This window comes from Neofelis nebulosa, chromosome 5 (assembly GCF_028018385.1).
Source record: "Neofelis nebulosa isolate mNeoNeb1 chromosome 5, mNeoNeb1.pri, whole genome shotgun sequence".
In the NCBI taxonomy this organism is placed as follows: Eukaryota; Metazoa; Chordata; class Mammalia; order Carnivora; family Felidae; genus Neofelis; species Neofelis nebulosa.
The window spans coordinates 5,192,692-5,208,666 of record NC_080786.1 but is presented as its reverse complement, the minus strand read 5'-3'; the positions used below and the strand labels follow the sequence as shown (position 1 = coordinate 5,208,666).

General features: G+C 46.0%; 2 protein-coding genes across 28 annotated transcripts in view; one reads left to right on the top strand and one right to left on the bottom strand.

The window, feature by feature from the left end:
- Positions 1 to 1,903, top strand: part of LRRFIP2 (LRR binding FLII interacting protein 2) — a 106,875-nt gene extending 104,972 nt beyond the window's left edge. For all 23 annotated transcript variants that reach the window (XM_058729358.1, XM_058729359.1, XM_058729357.1 and 20 more), the window contains 2 exons: positions 497 to 601; positions 974 to 1,903. In XM_058729358.1, the coding sequence (XP_058585341.1) occupies positions 497 to 601; positions 974 to 1,084 (216 nt within the window). In that variant the 3' untranslated portion in view covers positions 1,085 to 1,903. The remainder of the gene's footprint in view (positions 1 to 496; positions 602 to 973) is intronic.
- MLH1 (mutL homolog 1) overlaps positions 1 to 15,975 on the bottom strand; it is a 48,541-nt gene that overhangs the window by 769 nt on the left and 31,797 nt on the right. For 3 of the 5 annotated variants that reach the window (XM_058729356.1, XM_058729353.1, XM_058729354.1), the window contains 6 exons: positions 12,235 to 12,343; positions 10,280 to 10,343; positions 6,230 to 6,394; positions 5,617 to 5,709; positions 5,234 to 5,347; positions 4,177 to 4,499 (listed from right to left, as the gene is read on the bottom strand). In XM_058729356.1, coding sequence (XP_058585339.1) covers positions 4,332 to 4,499; positions 5,234 to 5,347; positions 5,617 to 5,709; positions 6,230 to 6,394; positions 10,280 to 10,343; positions 12,235 to 12,343 — 713 coding nt within the window. In that variant the 3' untranslated portion in view covers positions 4,177 to 4,331. Of the gene's footprint in view, positions 1 to 4,176; positions 4,500 to 5,233; positions 5,348 to 5,616; positions 5,710 to 6,229; positions 6,395 to 10,279; positions 10,344 to 12,234; positions 12,344 to 15,975 lie in introns of those variants that run through there. The other 2 variants (XR_009261599.1, XR_009261600.1) reach the window with 1 other exon arrangement.

The window sequence follows — 15,975 nt, the reverse complement described above, 5'->3', positions numbered from 1 at the left end:
TTTGGGTTGGCTGCCTCTGCAGTTGGATCTCTGTAGAAGCTCTGTAGTAAAGAAGAAAGCCAGCAGAAGAGACCCCGAAGGGCACTTCAGCCTTCCGTTCGCTATTGAAAGCGTAGAAAACCGTAGCTGTAATTCTGGTTTTTCCAGATATTTCAGGGGACTTCAGGAAGTCCCTTAGTTTGAAAATCCCTCATTCTACATTTCAAGAAGTCTAAAAGCTTTTCCACTTAGAGCGTCTGATCCTGCAGGGTTACTTTGGCACTTAATATGTCCATCGTAAACCTGACGTGGGAAACTGGCCCTATGTTGACTGTCCAGCTGTAATCCTCTCAGGGGACACTTCCTCATCTATAAATAGCCGCTGGGTTCTGAGAGGCCCTATGACTCACCGTGAGGGGACAACTTGGGATTTGTAATGACGCTGCGTTTCCATGGTGGCTGCAGGCAAAGGGCTCCCGGTGCCCGTTAGCAGAGGCCCGTGTTCTTTTGTTGACAGGTCAGCCGACTCGAGGGCCAGGTGCTGAGGTATAAGGCCGCCGCCGAGAACGCGGAGAAAGTGGAAGACGAACTGAAGGCGGAGAAGAGGAAGCTACAGCGAGAGGTACCTGCTTTTGCGCGCTCACGTTCCTAAAACGTAAAGATCCTTCGTGGCGGAAGGAGTTGAATCCTGGGTCCAGTCCTGAGGGAACAGCCGTGGGTCTCTCCCTGTTCCGTGGTGGGTTTTGACCTGCACGGTGACTGCCGTTTACTTGTATGTTTTGGTCAGTTCGAGACTAAGGAAAAGGAGAGGTTTCCCTTTTGTTTCAGCGGCGGTCTGTTCCTCCACCTGCTGTCTGTCCATCCTTTCTGTGATCGACGCTCAGTGTCCCCGTTCAGCGCCGCCAGCGGGTCCCGTCTCGCAGACAGGGGCGTTGAAGCGGCACCGGGTTTTGTGTGTGACCGTGTCAAGTGACTGGGCTCTCCCTGTCCGCAGTTACGAACGGCACTGGACAAGATCGAGGAGGTGGAGATGACCAACAGCCACCTGGCCAAGCGGCTGGAAAAGATGAAGGCCAACAGGACAGCACTTCTGGCCCAGCAGTAGGAGGCGCCCCTCCGCCCGGGAGCCGAGCCGCGCCCGGGGTCCCGCCCAGAGGGACTTTCTGTCCATTGACACAAACCCCCTTCTGTACTGTTTGAGTCTTGTCAGTAAAATAGCCACCTTTGTATTTTATAATTTATGAGAGAATGAAACAGGTTTGAATCTTCATGAATGAACGCTTTGGATTTTGTTTGTAATTTGATTCTAGACTAAGAACTGGTCCGTGCTGTTTTTACTTTTTATTTCCATAATTGTAGAATCGAGTTTACTCACCATTTCCCCCAGCGGCCTCCGTGACGGGGCTCTCGTCACGGCGAGAGGACGGCGGTTCTGTGAGCGCCCCGTGAGATACTTGGCTGGAGACCTCGGGAAACACAAGTGCCTTCTCCACGGTGCAATTCAGACTTCAGTCCTCTCCAGCGGTCAAAGACACTTACCCTTCGTATCAGATAGCATTTATATTTTAGTGAAGAAACTGGTTCACACGTGGGGAATGTATGTTTCACTCAAATTTCTATGTTTGGAGGAAGAAGCCTTTTTTTGTAAAATATTTAAATTTATATAAGAAAATGTTAGAAAAAGATACGGATACGGGGAGTGTATATAAAACTTGCTTTATTGCATGTGGCCGGGGAAGTCCAAAGCCTGACGCTAAGGTAAGAGTAGGGCCCTTTGTCGTCAACATCGCCTGTGCTGTATCTCGTGTAAAGTATCTCATCTGCTGCTGATTTGTGGAATGAAACCTCAGACGAGCCCGGCGGGGGGTGCGGGGGCGGGGGAAGTCGGCCCAAGACCCTATTAAACACACCCTCTTGCTGACCACGGCTGGCTCCTGACACATTCATTTTGTTACGGGAGCCTTTCAACACATCGGGGCAGCCACATGCCTCTTACGCTGCCCCTCTTCTCTTCTCCTCATGGAAAATAATCTGGAATATACAGCTTTTTAAGAACTTCAGTCGCGTCTTTAAACGTACCCAGTTTAAGAGGCTTTTATCACGGAGCCACTTTGCAGGATCCGTGATTCTCTTCTGCCCTCAGAATCAAGGTGTTTGTGGAGATGGTGGTTGCATGTTCAGGACAAATACCGCGAGAAATCTAATAAGTCAGTCCGGGGCACGTAAGATAACAAAGTTAGACTTGGAATTAGATCCTGAAGCTAACTCGGATGTGAAGAAAATCTCTGCGAATTACCCTCTTCAGAGCAGTTAGCCTTTTGTTTTTAAAATATGGAACCGGTGTCGTGAGTCTGGGGGGATTTCCTACGTATTTCTTTCGCAGCCGTAGTAGTGGGACCCGGGGTAGGAGGGGTGAGGTGACCCCTCCTCGCCCCGCCTGGGCTCCCGGAGGGCCGCTGCTGAGATGCCCTGTCAACTTTTTGGAAGTTCTACGTGGTAGAACCTGATCCCGCTTCTTTTGTGATACAACAGGTTTGTCTCTTCCAAAGGGAATGGTTCCAGTTTTTCTTAAGGGACGGTTCCCCGTTCTTTCCATGGAACGTTCTTTACTGAGTCTTGTCATCTGGATTTTACCTCAAAACTGTAGGCGTTCCTCCCGTGCACACTGCACATTTCTGTGAACCAGGCTAGTATTAAAGGCATCTGACGGTAGTGGCACATACGGCTCGGGTTTGTATTTTTACGTAATCCTTCAGGTCAGAATAATGAGAACTTAAGCCGGTAGTGTTCATATCCCTTAACAAAGGAGGCTGGTTTAAAATGTGCACCAGTTACAGATTCCGTAAGGACTTCTGTCTTCTCTCAAGGTTTTTTCATTACGAATAAACTAATTAGCTTAGGTTACTGAGGGTGCTAACAGATCCTCGGTTCACCTTTCTCCATACTCAGTGTCACCAGAGCCTCTTCTAGTTCAGGACTCTAGTTTTGGGGCTTAACTGACTGAACCACCCTGGTGCCCCCAGGACCTGTTTTAAAAGGCACGTGAGGGGCGCCTGGGTGGCGCAGTCGGTTAAGCGTCCGACTTCAGCCAGGTCACGATCTCGCGGTCCGTGAGTTCGAGCCCCGCGTCAGGCTCTGGACTGATGGCTCAGAGCCTGGAGCCTGTTTCCGATTCTGTGTCTCCCTCTCTCTCTGCCCCTTCCCCGTTCATGCTCTGTCTCTCTCTGTCCCAAAAATAAATAAAAAACGTTGAAAAAAAAAAAAATTAAAAGGCACGTGAACCGGGGCGCCTGGGTGGCGCAGTCGGTTAAGCGTCCGACTTCAGCCAGGTCACGATCTCACGGTCCGTGAGTTCGAGCCCCGCGTCAGGCTCTGGGCTGATGGCTCGGAGCCTGGAGCCTGTTTCCGATTCTGTGTCTCCCTCTCTCTCTGCCCCTCCCCCATTCATGCTCTGTCTCTCTCTGTCCCAAAAATAAATTAAAAACGTTGGGAAAAAAAAAAAAATTAAAAAAAATAAAAGGCACGTGAACCAACATAATTTGTATCACCCAGTATTAGAAATTTACCAGAATACACAAAGAAACCAGAGCAAGAACTGTAAAATCTTCAGGGCATTTTTAGAATTACGAGATGCCCAGAGGGCTTTCAAACTACTTTTGGATTTTTTTTAACACAGCCAGGTATATTATAGGTGAAAATGGAGTAATTTTCAAGTGTAGATTTTCAAGATTTTCAATAAGAATTTCAAGTGTAATTCTTATTTCAACATTTATTTTTGAGAGACAGAGCACGAGCAGGGGAGGGGCAGAGAGAGAGGGAGACACAGAATCGGAAGCAGGCTCCAGGCTCCAAGCTGTCAGTACAGAGCCCAATGCAGGGCTGGAATTCACAAACTGCGAAGATCACGACCTGAGCCAAAGTTGGAGGCTCAACCGACTGAGCCCCTCAAGTATTAATAAGGAATCGGGTGCCTAGGTAGCTCAGTCGGTTAAGCGTCCAACTTCGGCTCAGGTCGTGATCTCGTGGTCCGTGAGCTCTAGCCCCGCGTCGGGCTCTGTGCTGGCAGCTCAGAGCCTGGAGCCTGGAGCCTGTTTCGGATTCTATGTCTTCCTCTCTCTGACCCTCCCCCATTCATGCTCTGTCTCTCTCTGTCTCAAAAATAAATAAACGTTAAAAAAAAAAAAATAAGGAATCATGTTAGGATGCGTCTGACAATTTATTTCTGGTCCGTCCACCAAGGGTGAAAGAATGCTGTGGGTCAGAAGGCAGACGGGAGTCTTCAGCCATAAGACCTACCCTCATCAGGACACAGTGCAGGAACAGCACACCCCCGAGTCCAAGAGTGACGGTGCTTAACATCTCTCGAAGACTTTGTATAGATCGGGCAGGTTGGCAAGCTGTAGGATATTTCCATCTTCCGTGAAACGTTTAGGAGGCAGAAGGTGTGAGCGGAAGGCTTTATAGACGATGTGTTCCACAGTCCACTTCCAGGGGTTTGCTGAGGAGCCGGGCGCGTCACTCTGGAAGAGACACGTTAGATGTCACAGACCTCCCGTTCACCCTGCTCACATCCCGGCGGGCATGGTTTCCTGGCTGACGTGTACTGGGCCCGGGAAGTCTTGCTGGTTACAACGGGCTTTCTAGCCAGTGCTGGTGACACATCCTCTTTGGCCAGCCTCTCAGGGAGCCTACAGGCCTGAACGTGAGAGAGGAACCATGGGAAAGAGACTTGCTCGCATGGAAACTTTGTTTCCATTTGGGAGGAAGTTTACTATAGCGGGCTCTAACACAATGTCTGATCCTGACGATGACGTCTGGATGGCAGCAGTAAGCAGGGCATTCACCCAGGCCCTTGTGTGTCCAGCCAAGCCCATCCGTAAGAAGGGCCAGGGACGCCGCCCCGGTACAGCCCTGCTTTCCCGGCAGAGCACCGGTCGGATGCAGAAGGCTGCCAGAGCCGGGCGAGCGCGGGGAGGCTGACATGGGACCGGAAGGCGGAGGCGACACACGACTGGCTAACGATGGAGACAGCCTCCCATGTCTCCTCGGGATGGCCTGTGTCCTTCCATTTGACGGCGACACTGTTCCAGACCAGCAGAAGGAAGCAAAACTCACGAATAAAAGCTGATCGCCGTGTCCAACCCTCCTGTGCAGTGAAATCCTAGGAACTCGGGGACGGCCAGTTTCATCTCCTAAAGGTGGTATGAGGGCCCGTGCCCGTCCCGGGTGCTGATGGGCATTATTACCACAGTACCTGCTGGCCTGAGAGGGTCGACTCCTCACATACATACTGCTTCCGAATGGAGTAAAACATAGCACACTCTTTGCTGAGGCTTTCAAAACATTCCTTTTCTTCATCCCAGTTCACCTGGTCCAAAGAGAATTTGACACCTCAACGTATGTACTGGCTTTAATAAACACCTTTCATTTCCAAGTGGAGACTGCACACCACTTGAAGCTTTTCAAGTGTTACTTCTTAGGTATTAAATCTACAGCATAACTGCCGAGTACTGCCCGGGGAGGCGGGGGAAGGGGGCCTTGGGCTGTTCTACCCTCTTCATCATCCTTCTAGACGAAGGTGTGGCCCTGTGCCCTCTCCCTCTGGCCCACACACCTGGGGTCGGCTTGGTCACTTGCCTCGGTGGCTAGTCGAAGAATGAAGAGAGGCAGGCCCTCCAAAGGGGGCACGTAGTTGTCGATCAGCAGGGGTAATCCAATCAGGTTCCCTTCCTGCTCGTTTTCGGAAGAGAGGCCAAGACAAGGGGACAAGAAATAACACGGTTACAGTTAATCAAGTTCAGTTTCCCGCTGCTTCCTCTGGGTCCCGTCCTCCTCCCTGCACTCTGGGTGGCCAGGTGCCCTGGGGGCAGGAGAGCAAAGCACTTAAAGCGAGCTTTCTGTATTGACATGAGGCAGAACAACTATTTCTTTCTATATGCTCACCAACTAAAGAACACTTGGAGATGGAAAGCCCCAAAGGTTAAGTGGATAAGATGAAGAAACAAGGAAGGCAAGTGGCTTGGCATAATCTGTGGCCTGCGGGGACCGTGGGATTCAGCTCTCCCTCATGTGAGTCCTTCACTCTGGGAACAGAAATGGGCATGAAAGAGTAAGAAAACGGTTGTGTAACCCAGAAATGCAAGCTGGGAGTGAAGGTGTGAACATATATGCTCCAGGCTGGGGTGGGCAGCCTTTTCATCCTGATCTTGGACCAACTGCAGAACTGGACTCTTACGTGAAGAATACACACCTCATCGATCTCCAAGGAGAAATAGTCTGCAAGCATCTCAGCCTTCTTCTTTAGAAACTCAACAATGTACTCAGCAAGTCCTTCTTTGGGGCCATCCTCCTCTGTCCAGCCACTCTCGGGACTGTCTAAGGCGAGCATGGCCAGGTCAAAGAGCGGCGCTGGCTCCTAGAAGGGAGAAGCGTTAACCGTGCGTCCCGGTGGCGCCTCAATTCCCTCCCGTGAGACTGCCACGGGTGTACGTGCCTCGGAGGTGCCGTGGATTTGCTCCCAGACCACGATAAAGGGAGTAAAATGAATTTTTTGGTTTCCCAGTGCATATAAAAGTTCCATTTACACATCTGTTACACGTGAAACAGCACTGTGTCTTAAAAAAACAACGTACACACCTTAGCTAAATTTATTGCTAAAAAATGCTAACCATCATCTGAGTTTCCACTGAGTTATAATCACTGATCACAGTTTGTATTGTGCACACATAGGATAATAACAAAAAAGTCTGAAATGCTGTGAGAATCACCAAACTGACAGAGACACGGAGTGAGCACATGCTGCTGGGAAGACGTGCCACCAGACTTGCTCTGCACAGTTGCCACAGACCTCCCCTTGGTAAAGATGCGGTGTCCGTGAAGCGCAGCGAGGTGCAGAACAAAGACGAGGTGTGGCTGTGCGAACAACCACAAAACCATGATCGTGACGACGGGAGAAACCCCAAATCTAACACTCATTCTCCATCTCCCACAAAGAAAACACCCGGAAATCCACAAGGAAACCTTGCTCCTCCTCACTGATGGCCACTTCAACAGAGAGGTGACAGCCGGCTGAACAGGGCAGGGTGAGGCCCTGTGGAGGCACCTGGCTTCTGTGTAGGTCTAAGAACTCCACTTGCTTTCATAGTTCCACTGCCTCACTGATAACTAAAGCGACGGGGGAGGGTGAATAAGTTGGATGACATTCCAGGTAAATCATCAGATTAGGAAGACTGAAATACATGGTTAAAAATAAGATGCCTAAATTGTCTTTCATTTCTCCCCTTCTGTCATTACCGTGGCCATACATCTTACTTTTACGCATGTTAGGAACCTACACGACATCGTTAGTAATTTTCATAATAGAGGAGTCGATGAAAGGACCTGACGATTCTAAACGTTTACACACTCAGTAACAGCTTTAAAGTCTACGAAGGACCAAACTAATGGAAATGGAAAGAGAAAAGGACAAGTTCACAATGATAGAGGTTTCAATACCACCCTTTTTAAAAAATAAACTGGAACAAGTAGACAGAAAATCGGGATCCATAAGATCGGATCATCACTGTCAACCTGCTATGCTTGCCATTCCTAGAACACTCTACTCAACCAGACCAAAATACAAATTCCTTTCAAGTGTGCACGGATCAGCACAGATCAGACTCTGGGCCATAAGACAAGTCTCAGTAATGTAAAAGGATTCAAGTATGTTCTCTGACCAAAATGGAATTAAATTAGAAATCAATAACAGATATCAAGTCACTGGAAAATCTCCAAGTCACTGGAAACAACATATTTCTAAATAACCTGTGGGTCAAAGAAGAAACCAAAAGGGAAATAAAATATTTTGAACAGGATGAAAACAAAAATGACTTGTCAAAAGTTGTGGGAAGGCAGCTAAAGCAGCACATAGAGGAAATTTATTGGCACTTGAACACCTACATTAGAAAAGAAGAAAGATGTCAAATCAGTGACCTCAGCTTCCACCTTGGGAAATTTGAAACAGAAGAGCAAATTAAACCCAAAATAAGTAGAAAGGAAATAATAAGGATCAGAGTACATACCAGTGAAATAGAAAACTGGGAAACAACAGAGAAAACTCAATGAAACCAAAAGTCAGTTCTTTGAGATCAATACAATTGATAAACTTCTAGCCACACTGATTAGGTTAAAACGAGAGGACATACATTCCCAGTATTAGGAATGAGAGAGGATCTACAAAAGGGGCGCCTGGGTGGCTCGGTCGGGTAAGCGTCCGACTTCGGCTCAGGTCATGATCTCACGGCCTGTGAGTTCAAGCCCCGCGTTGGGCTCCGTGCTGACAGCTCAGAGCTTGGATCCCACTTCGGATTCTATGTCTCCCTCTCTCTCTGTTCCTCCCCCACTCGTACTCTGTCTCGCGGTCTCTCTCTCAAAAATAAATTAAAAAAAAAAAAAAATTTTTTTAAAAAAAGAATTAGAAAAAATACTATGAACAACTTCATACCACTAAGTTTGAAAACTTCAATGAACAAATTCCTTGAAAGAAACAAAAACCAAAGCTCAGTCAAGAAGCAAAAGACAACCTGAATAGTTATCTATGAAAGAAACTGAATTTGTAGCTAAAAACCTTCCCATGAGGAAATCTCTAGGCCCAGGTGGCCTCATTGAATTTTACTAGACATTTAAGGAATAAACACCAATTCTACACAGAGGGGATTCCCCGCCCCCCCCATTCTATGAAACCAGTATTATGCTGATACCAAAACCAGACAAAGACTACAACAAAAATAAAAACCAGTATCATTCATGAATATATATGTAACAATTGTAAACAAAATTCTAGAAAATCTATTTCATAAACCATACAGAGAAAAGATACCATATGTTTTCACTCTTATGTGGATCCTGAGAAACTTAATGGAAACCCATGGGGGAGGTGGAGGGAAAAAAAGAAAAAGAGGTTAGAGTGGGCGAGAGCCAAAGCATAAGAGACTTAAAAACTGAGAACAAACTGAGGGTTGATGGGGGGTGGGAGGGAGGGATGGGTGGGTGATGGGTACTGAAGAGGGCATTTTTTTGGGATGAGCACTGGGTGTTGTATGGAAACCAATTTGACAGTAAGTTTCATAAAAAAAAATAAAAAATAAAATAAAAAAATAAATCTATTTCAATAACATATAAAAAGAATAATACATCATGTACAGGCAGCGTTCATTCCAGGATTTCAAGGTTGGTTTTTAACATGAAAACCAATGTAATTCATTATGTTAACAAATTAAAAAAGAACACCATGCAATCATCTTAACAGGTGCAGAAAAAACATTTGAAAAAACCCAATATCCATTCCTGAATAAAAACTCTAAGCAAGCAAGAACAGAAGGGAACTTCCTCAACCTCACAAGGGACATCTCATCTCTACATACAGCAGAAAGCATACTTGATTCTGAAAGCTGAATGTGTCTGCCCCTAAGATCAGGAACAAGAGAAGGATTTCCATGCTCACCTCTTGTATCCAACATTGTACTAAGGGTCTAGCCAGTGCAGTCAGGGAAGAAAAAGAAAAGCCATCCAGACTGGACAGGAAAAATAAAAGTGCCTTTATTCATACAGAGGCCACGTAGTAACTGATGGAATCTGTAAGAAAGCTACTAGGACTCCTAAGTGAGTTTGTCAAGATTGCAAAGCACAAGATCAACACACGAAAACACCTGTGTTTCTATGTACTAGCAACAAACAATTGGAAGATTTTTAACATGCCATCTATAATTGTGTTGAAGCGTGTGAGATGCTAAGGGATAAATCTAACAAAAGACTTTCTCCCCAAATTGATCTGTAAATTAAAGATACTCCCAAGAAAAATCCCAGAAGGCTTTTTTTGTAGTTTGTCACCCCTAAAAAGAAGACATAAACCTACATAGATAAGTAGTAGTATTTTAACTCTAAATTAAAATTAAGCAATGAAAAAGTCTTGCAAGAAATGACCTGATATTGTCAGCTGGGGCTGGTTGTACTTGGGTCATGGGCCTTAGAGGATGTTTATTTCTATTTTTATCTCTTTACAAGTTTTCCTAAGTAGATATGTATTAACTTATATAACAATAAACACGTGTTTAAGCTTGGCTACCAAATGATTGTTCTGCTTTGTATAAAACTGTTATAACTAAAGACACTTCCATCTACAAATCATACAACATAGACACTGTCCTAAGCATAGTTAGAAAAATCTAACATCCTGCAAATCAGGTATTAGGGTAGAGCTATTATTTTCAGAAATGACCAGCTGTTGGAACTTTCAGAAGTGAGAAGCAGGAAATTAACTTACCGACAGCCTCAGAACACCAAAATTGGCAAAATCATAAATGAGTATCTGGTAGAACAGTTCTTCACTGAAAATAAAAATGAAGTGACTTTAAGGAAAGGCTGAATCCATGCTTGAGAGCCAAGCAGCCAGAACAAAGGGGAGAAATAACCCCTGAAACACGGATGGGTCAAAGGGACGCTTCCGCCTTGCTGTGGAGTCTTCTCGGCAGTCTACGGAGACCTCCTCCCCCTCCACAGCGCCGGGCCCCCTGCGTGCTCCAGCCACGGCGGCTTTGACTCTCTGGCCTCCACATGCAGCTTAGAGCACTAAGACTAAGTCACCCATGCTCTGTCCCCACCCCCTGGTGCTGCAAAAGGCGCTTGAATGCCCTGTAGGTGAAATTTAAGGGATTTTTGTTTGCTTACCTTTTCCCCACTTACAAAGAATCCTATAAACCACTTTTTTTTTTTTTAACAATTCACCATTAAAAATGGTGTGGAGTGAATAGGGAGGGTAGGAGACTTGCTAAATAATCACCAGTGGACACAAGGCAGAATTAGACCACCCTGGTGTATGGTGTAGGATGATGCGCTGGCTGGCAACATTCCAGAAGCAGTGGAAAAGTACACAAGACACTGAACCCCTTACACAACACAGCACTGAAATAAATGGCACTTTATAGTTCTTAAGCAATCCGAACCACACAGGGCTGTTTAAAGACTTCTTTTCATTATCAGTCAAAGTAGACAAAGCATCCGGTACACTCGCATTCTAGTGGGGAAACCGAGGCACCCAGTAAGTACCTGACTTGTCCCAGGTCAGAGTTAATAAGGCGGAAGAGGAAGGAGCTGAACCCAGACACTGCACGCTGAACCTGGTTCTCAATCGGGGAAACCATTCACATTCATCACTAGCTGAAATTCTAGGACTGGCCTGGATTTCTGTTTGTGAAGTGAAAGACCCTGACCACAACCGTGATTTGGATGGAGCCTCGGAAATGCACTCACACATGCTGGAAAAGCAGGAAGAAGGGCAGGCGAATTCCTAACACATCAGTAAGAGACCGCTCACCGGACAAGCCAAAGGATCCTCAAAGCAAAGACCATGGACCTTGGACAGAGCTGCACCAAAAGGGCGTAGGAGGAGTGAGTTCTTAGCCAAAGAGGTGTACGAGCCAACAGTGGGCTGCACGAGGGCAGTTTCTAGGTGAGGGAGATCAAATTGGTCTTCACCTGCGTGCCACCCCCAAGCAACGTCCAGTGGCCGCCCCGCTCACAGGCTCCAGAGGCTGAGGCAACCGCGGGGCTCAGTGGGCAGGGGCCCCACGGGGACAAGCGAGGTCTCGTAGATGTAGGGCGGCAGCACCCTTCCCTCTGTGCCGCCTACTCGAGGAGATACTTGATACAGCTTCTAGACTCACTAGGAGCTCACCCACCAAGCTCTGTGGAGACAATCAACAGAAATGTCGCCGGCTACGTGCAGAGCAAATGGCACTGCTGTGATCACCTTTCTGTGCTCGTCAGCCCCACAGGCGGGTGTGGTGGCGAGGGTAGGCCTTGGCTGCGCTCGCGGAGGAGGAAAGGGGGCCTCAGGTCTTCTTCCTCTTGCGTCCCACAGTACCCCGCTGCACACGGCAGATGCTAGAATTCACCAGCACCAAGCCCTAAACACCTGGTTCACCGGGGCCAACATTTACTGAGCTCCAAGAAGCTTCCAAACATTAGGCTTCTCCTGTCATTTCCTATCCTCACAAAACCCTGCAAGTTAAGTAGTGATTTCCAAATTTGCAGATGGGAAATCTGAGACACAGTTTAGGAAAGTACCTTGTCCCCGGTCACATAAATGGTAAATGGCTGAGCCTGGATTTGAAACCATTATCCGCCTGGACCTTTCCAAACACCTCATGCCTTTTGTGCCTGTGCCTGCAAGACCTTCCTTGAAGCGGCCCTGCTTTCCTCACACACTCACTCATTTACCTAAGTCTGGTGGTGTTGAGAAGGTATAGCTTGGTCTGATGCTGTGCCAAGGCCCACTGAGGATTCACGCAGCCCACGAAGGAGTGGTTGTGCAGCATCTCTCGGAGAGCTGGAAGACAAAAAGCAGGTTACGTAATGACATCTGACCCTCTGCAGCCCATCTGACTCTCTGAAACCCAACACACCAAGCACCAGGACTAGAGACAACAACGCAACAAAAAGCTGCCCAAGGACGAAGGAATACTCGAAGATCACAACCTAAGGCAAAGCAAGGAGCCAGAGAAGTACTGTGAGGCGTGAAGCCAGGTTCACCCAAAGGCACCAGAGGAAGCTCAGGAATCATGAATGCTAGACTTTGCAGGCTCTGACGGGGAGAAAAGGAAAAAAAAAAATCTAGGACTGGTTTGAAATGGGGAGGCTCACAGGAGACCTCTTCCCTGGCACGTGAAGCTGCACCTTCCAGCCAAAGAGAAGAAATACTGTGTCCCGTGCCCTCCAAGGGCAGTGGGCAAAACTCTACCCACCTCAAGTCTGGGTGTTGGGAGCAAAGAAAAACATTACAGCCCTGAGAATCTATAACCCCGATGAGCGCGTCGCCTAAAACCTTGTATGGAGATTACAGCTTGACGTGATTCGGGGCTGACTGTTCCTCCAGGTCCCTGATAGAATCAAATGCAAACTCTCTGTTTCAATCCAGGCTTCAAATAATCCCCCACAGATAAAATACCAGGAACTGGCAGTCAAAAAATTACAAAACACACAAAGAATGCACCAGGAATTAGAATCCAGAAGAAACCGCATGACCTCTGCAAAGGCTCAGAGACTGGAAATACCAGCAGAAAAGAGAAAATATGTATGTTCAGTATGCTTAAGAGGGATTAAAATAATGAATAAGTAGCAGGAGGCTATCAGAAATGATCAAGATTGGGGCGCCTGGGTGGCGCAGTCGGTTAAGCGTCCGACTTCAGCCAGGTCACGATCTCGCGGTCCGTGAGTTCGAGCCCCGCGTCAGGCTCTGGGCTGATGGCTCGGAGCCTGGAGCCTGTTTCCGATTCTGTGTCTCCCTCTCTCTCTGCCCCTCCCCCGTTCATGCTCTGTCTCTCTCTGTCCCAAAAATAAATAAAAAACGTTGAAAAAAAAAAAAATTAAAAAAAAAAAAAAAAAAAAAGAAATGATCAAGATTTCCAAAAGAACTCAAATTTCTAAAAATGAAAAATATAATAATTGAAATTAAAAATCAAGACGGACTTCACAACAGATTAGACAAAGCTGGCAAGGTAATTAACTGGAATGTAGGTCTAAATAAATTATCCAGAATGCAGCATAGAGAGACAAAGAGATGAAAACTATGGGGAACAGCTTATGCAACATGGAGGATAATAAATATGTAACTCGAGTTCTGGAAGGGGCAGAGGGCACGGGGAGAGACAATATTTGCTGACTTTGAAGACAAAGATATCAGAGACTATCTCAGAAGTGACATAAGACACCAAGCCTCAGCTCCAGGAGGCCCAACAAAACCCACATTTGGTGCATAGAGATACTGCAGGACACTAAAGAAGAGACCTTAAGGGGCACGTGGGTGGCTCAGTCGGTTAAATGTCTGACTCTTGATCTTGGCTCAGGTCATGATCTCATGGTTCCTGAGTTCAAACCCCAAGTCAGGCTCTGTGCTGCCAGTGTGGAATTGCTTGGGATTCTCCCTCCCCCTCTCTCTCTGCCCCTCCTCTGCTTGTGCCCTCTCTCTCTCAAAACATTAAAGAAAAAAAAAAAAAGAGTGCTTAAAAGCACTCAGAGACAAAAGAGAGACTACCCACAAAGTAATAAAATATAACACCGATAGCTGGATTTGCAGCAACAGTGGAAGCTGAAAAATGATAGAACACCTTCAATGCATTAAGAAAAGGTAATTTCTTTGCCAACTGGCAATTTCAATTGCCAATCTGGAATCTTAAAACCAGCAAAAACACTTTTCAAAATGCAGATGAACTGGACCGAAACAAACTCAGTTTGCCACCCAAGACCTCACCAAAGGATGTGCTTCAGGTAGACCATGAAAGATCTCAGGGAAAGAATTATGAGCAAGTATTTGCTAAATCCAAACAAGCAATAACATATTATGGAACAATATGATATCCACATGAAAACCATGAATCTAACACTGTCCACCAAAGACAAATTCCAGGAGGACTAGGGATTTACACAAAGCATTTTAGGAGGCAATGTAAGAGTGTATCTTTAATTATCCCACAGTTGGCAAGGATCTTCTAAATAAGATTTAAAAAGCCAGTCTGTAAAGAACGATTCATAAAATCTGCCTATGTTAAATCTAAGAATTTCTGTTCATGAAATAAGTGTTTGTTTAAGAAAAGATGGAGGATGGGGCGCCTGGGTGGCTCAGTCGGTTAAGCGTCCGACTTCAGCTCAGGTCACGATCTCACAGTCCGTGAGTTCGAGGCCCGCGTCGGGCTCTGGGCTGATGGCCTGGAGCCTGCTTCTGATTCTGTGTCTCCCTCTCTCTCTGCCCCTCCCCTGTTCATGCTCTGTCTCTGTCTCAAAAATAAATAAAAATGTTAAAAAAAAAAATTTTTTTTAAGAAAAGATGGAGGAGTCCTAAACTGGGAGAAGATGTTTTCATGTAATGGATTACCATCTGGAATATATGAAGAACTCCTCAAATCAGTTCGAAAAAGCCAAAACCCAACAGAAAAATGGGCAAAAAACTTGAACAGGCACTTAAGAGGAAACATACTTAAATTTATTAGTACTCACAGAGATGCAAATATAAAACTACCATTAGCTACCATTTCACAAACACTAAACTGGTAAAAAGTCTGACAGGATCAAATGCTGGAGAGAAAGCAGAACAAATCCAACTTCTGTACATCGTTGGTGGGACCAACAATGTGTACATTTATCCGACCCTTCTGAAAAACAATTTATCATCTTATGACCCAGGAGTAGCTCTCCTACATATATACCCATAGCCAAGCTTCCAAACCTGCGTGCCAAGCTCTTGAATCTCCCGTGTCCAAGAGTGGGGTGGAGTATGAGGAAGCAGGGATGAGGCCATGTGAGTCTCTAAATGTCCCTCGACAGCAGAGTGAATGAACAAATGTGCAGTAATAGTCACTAAGTGGAAACGATTACATAAAAAAAGTAAACCAGAGCTATATGTAATAAAATGGACGAATCCTAGGAACATAAGCATAGATACATACATACATAGGTAGCAAAAAAACCACAGTATGATTCCATTTATGTAAAATTTAAAACTTGCAGGCTAAACAAATTTTTTAGGGCTACAAATAGGGGTGGTAAAAATAGATTATAAAGAAAAGAAATAACAATCACAAAATTTAGGAAAGTGGTTACCTTTAAAGGAAAGGGAAGGGGGTGGATTAGGGAAGAAGCACCTAAGAGATTCAAAGGTGATCAGCAATGCTCTCTCTTCAGCAGATGTTCACATGTTTTCCTCTATAGGTCCTATGTAAATATTTTATAAATTTGATTTTGTATTTACCAGTGTGCGTGTGTGTGTGTGCGCGCGCGCGTGTGTTTTAAATGGAAGAGCAAAAAATACCACCACCCTGAGGGGAATGGGGGAAAGCGGTTTGGAAACCACAGAAAAGGGTCTGGGGACAGCAATAAGCCTGTACATCATGTTTTCACTATACAGCACTTTTCTGTTTAAGCTTGGGTACCACAAGTGAATTCTCATATTGTTACATAAATTCTGTA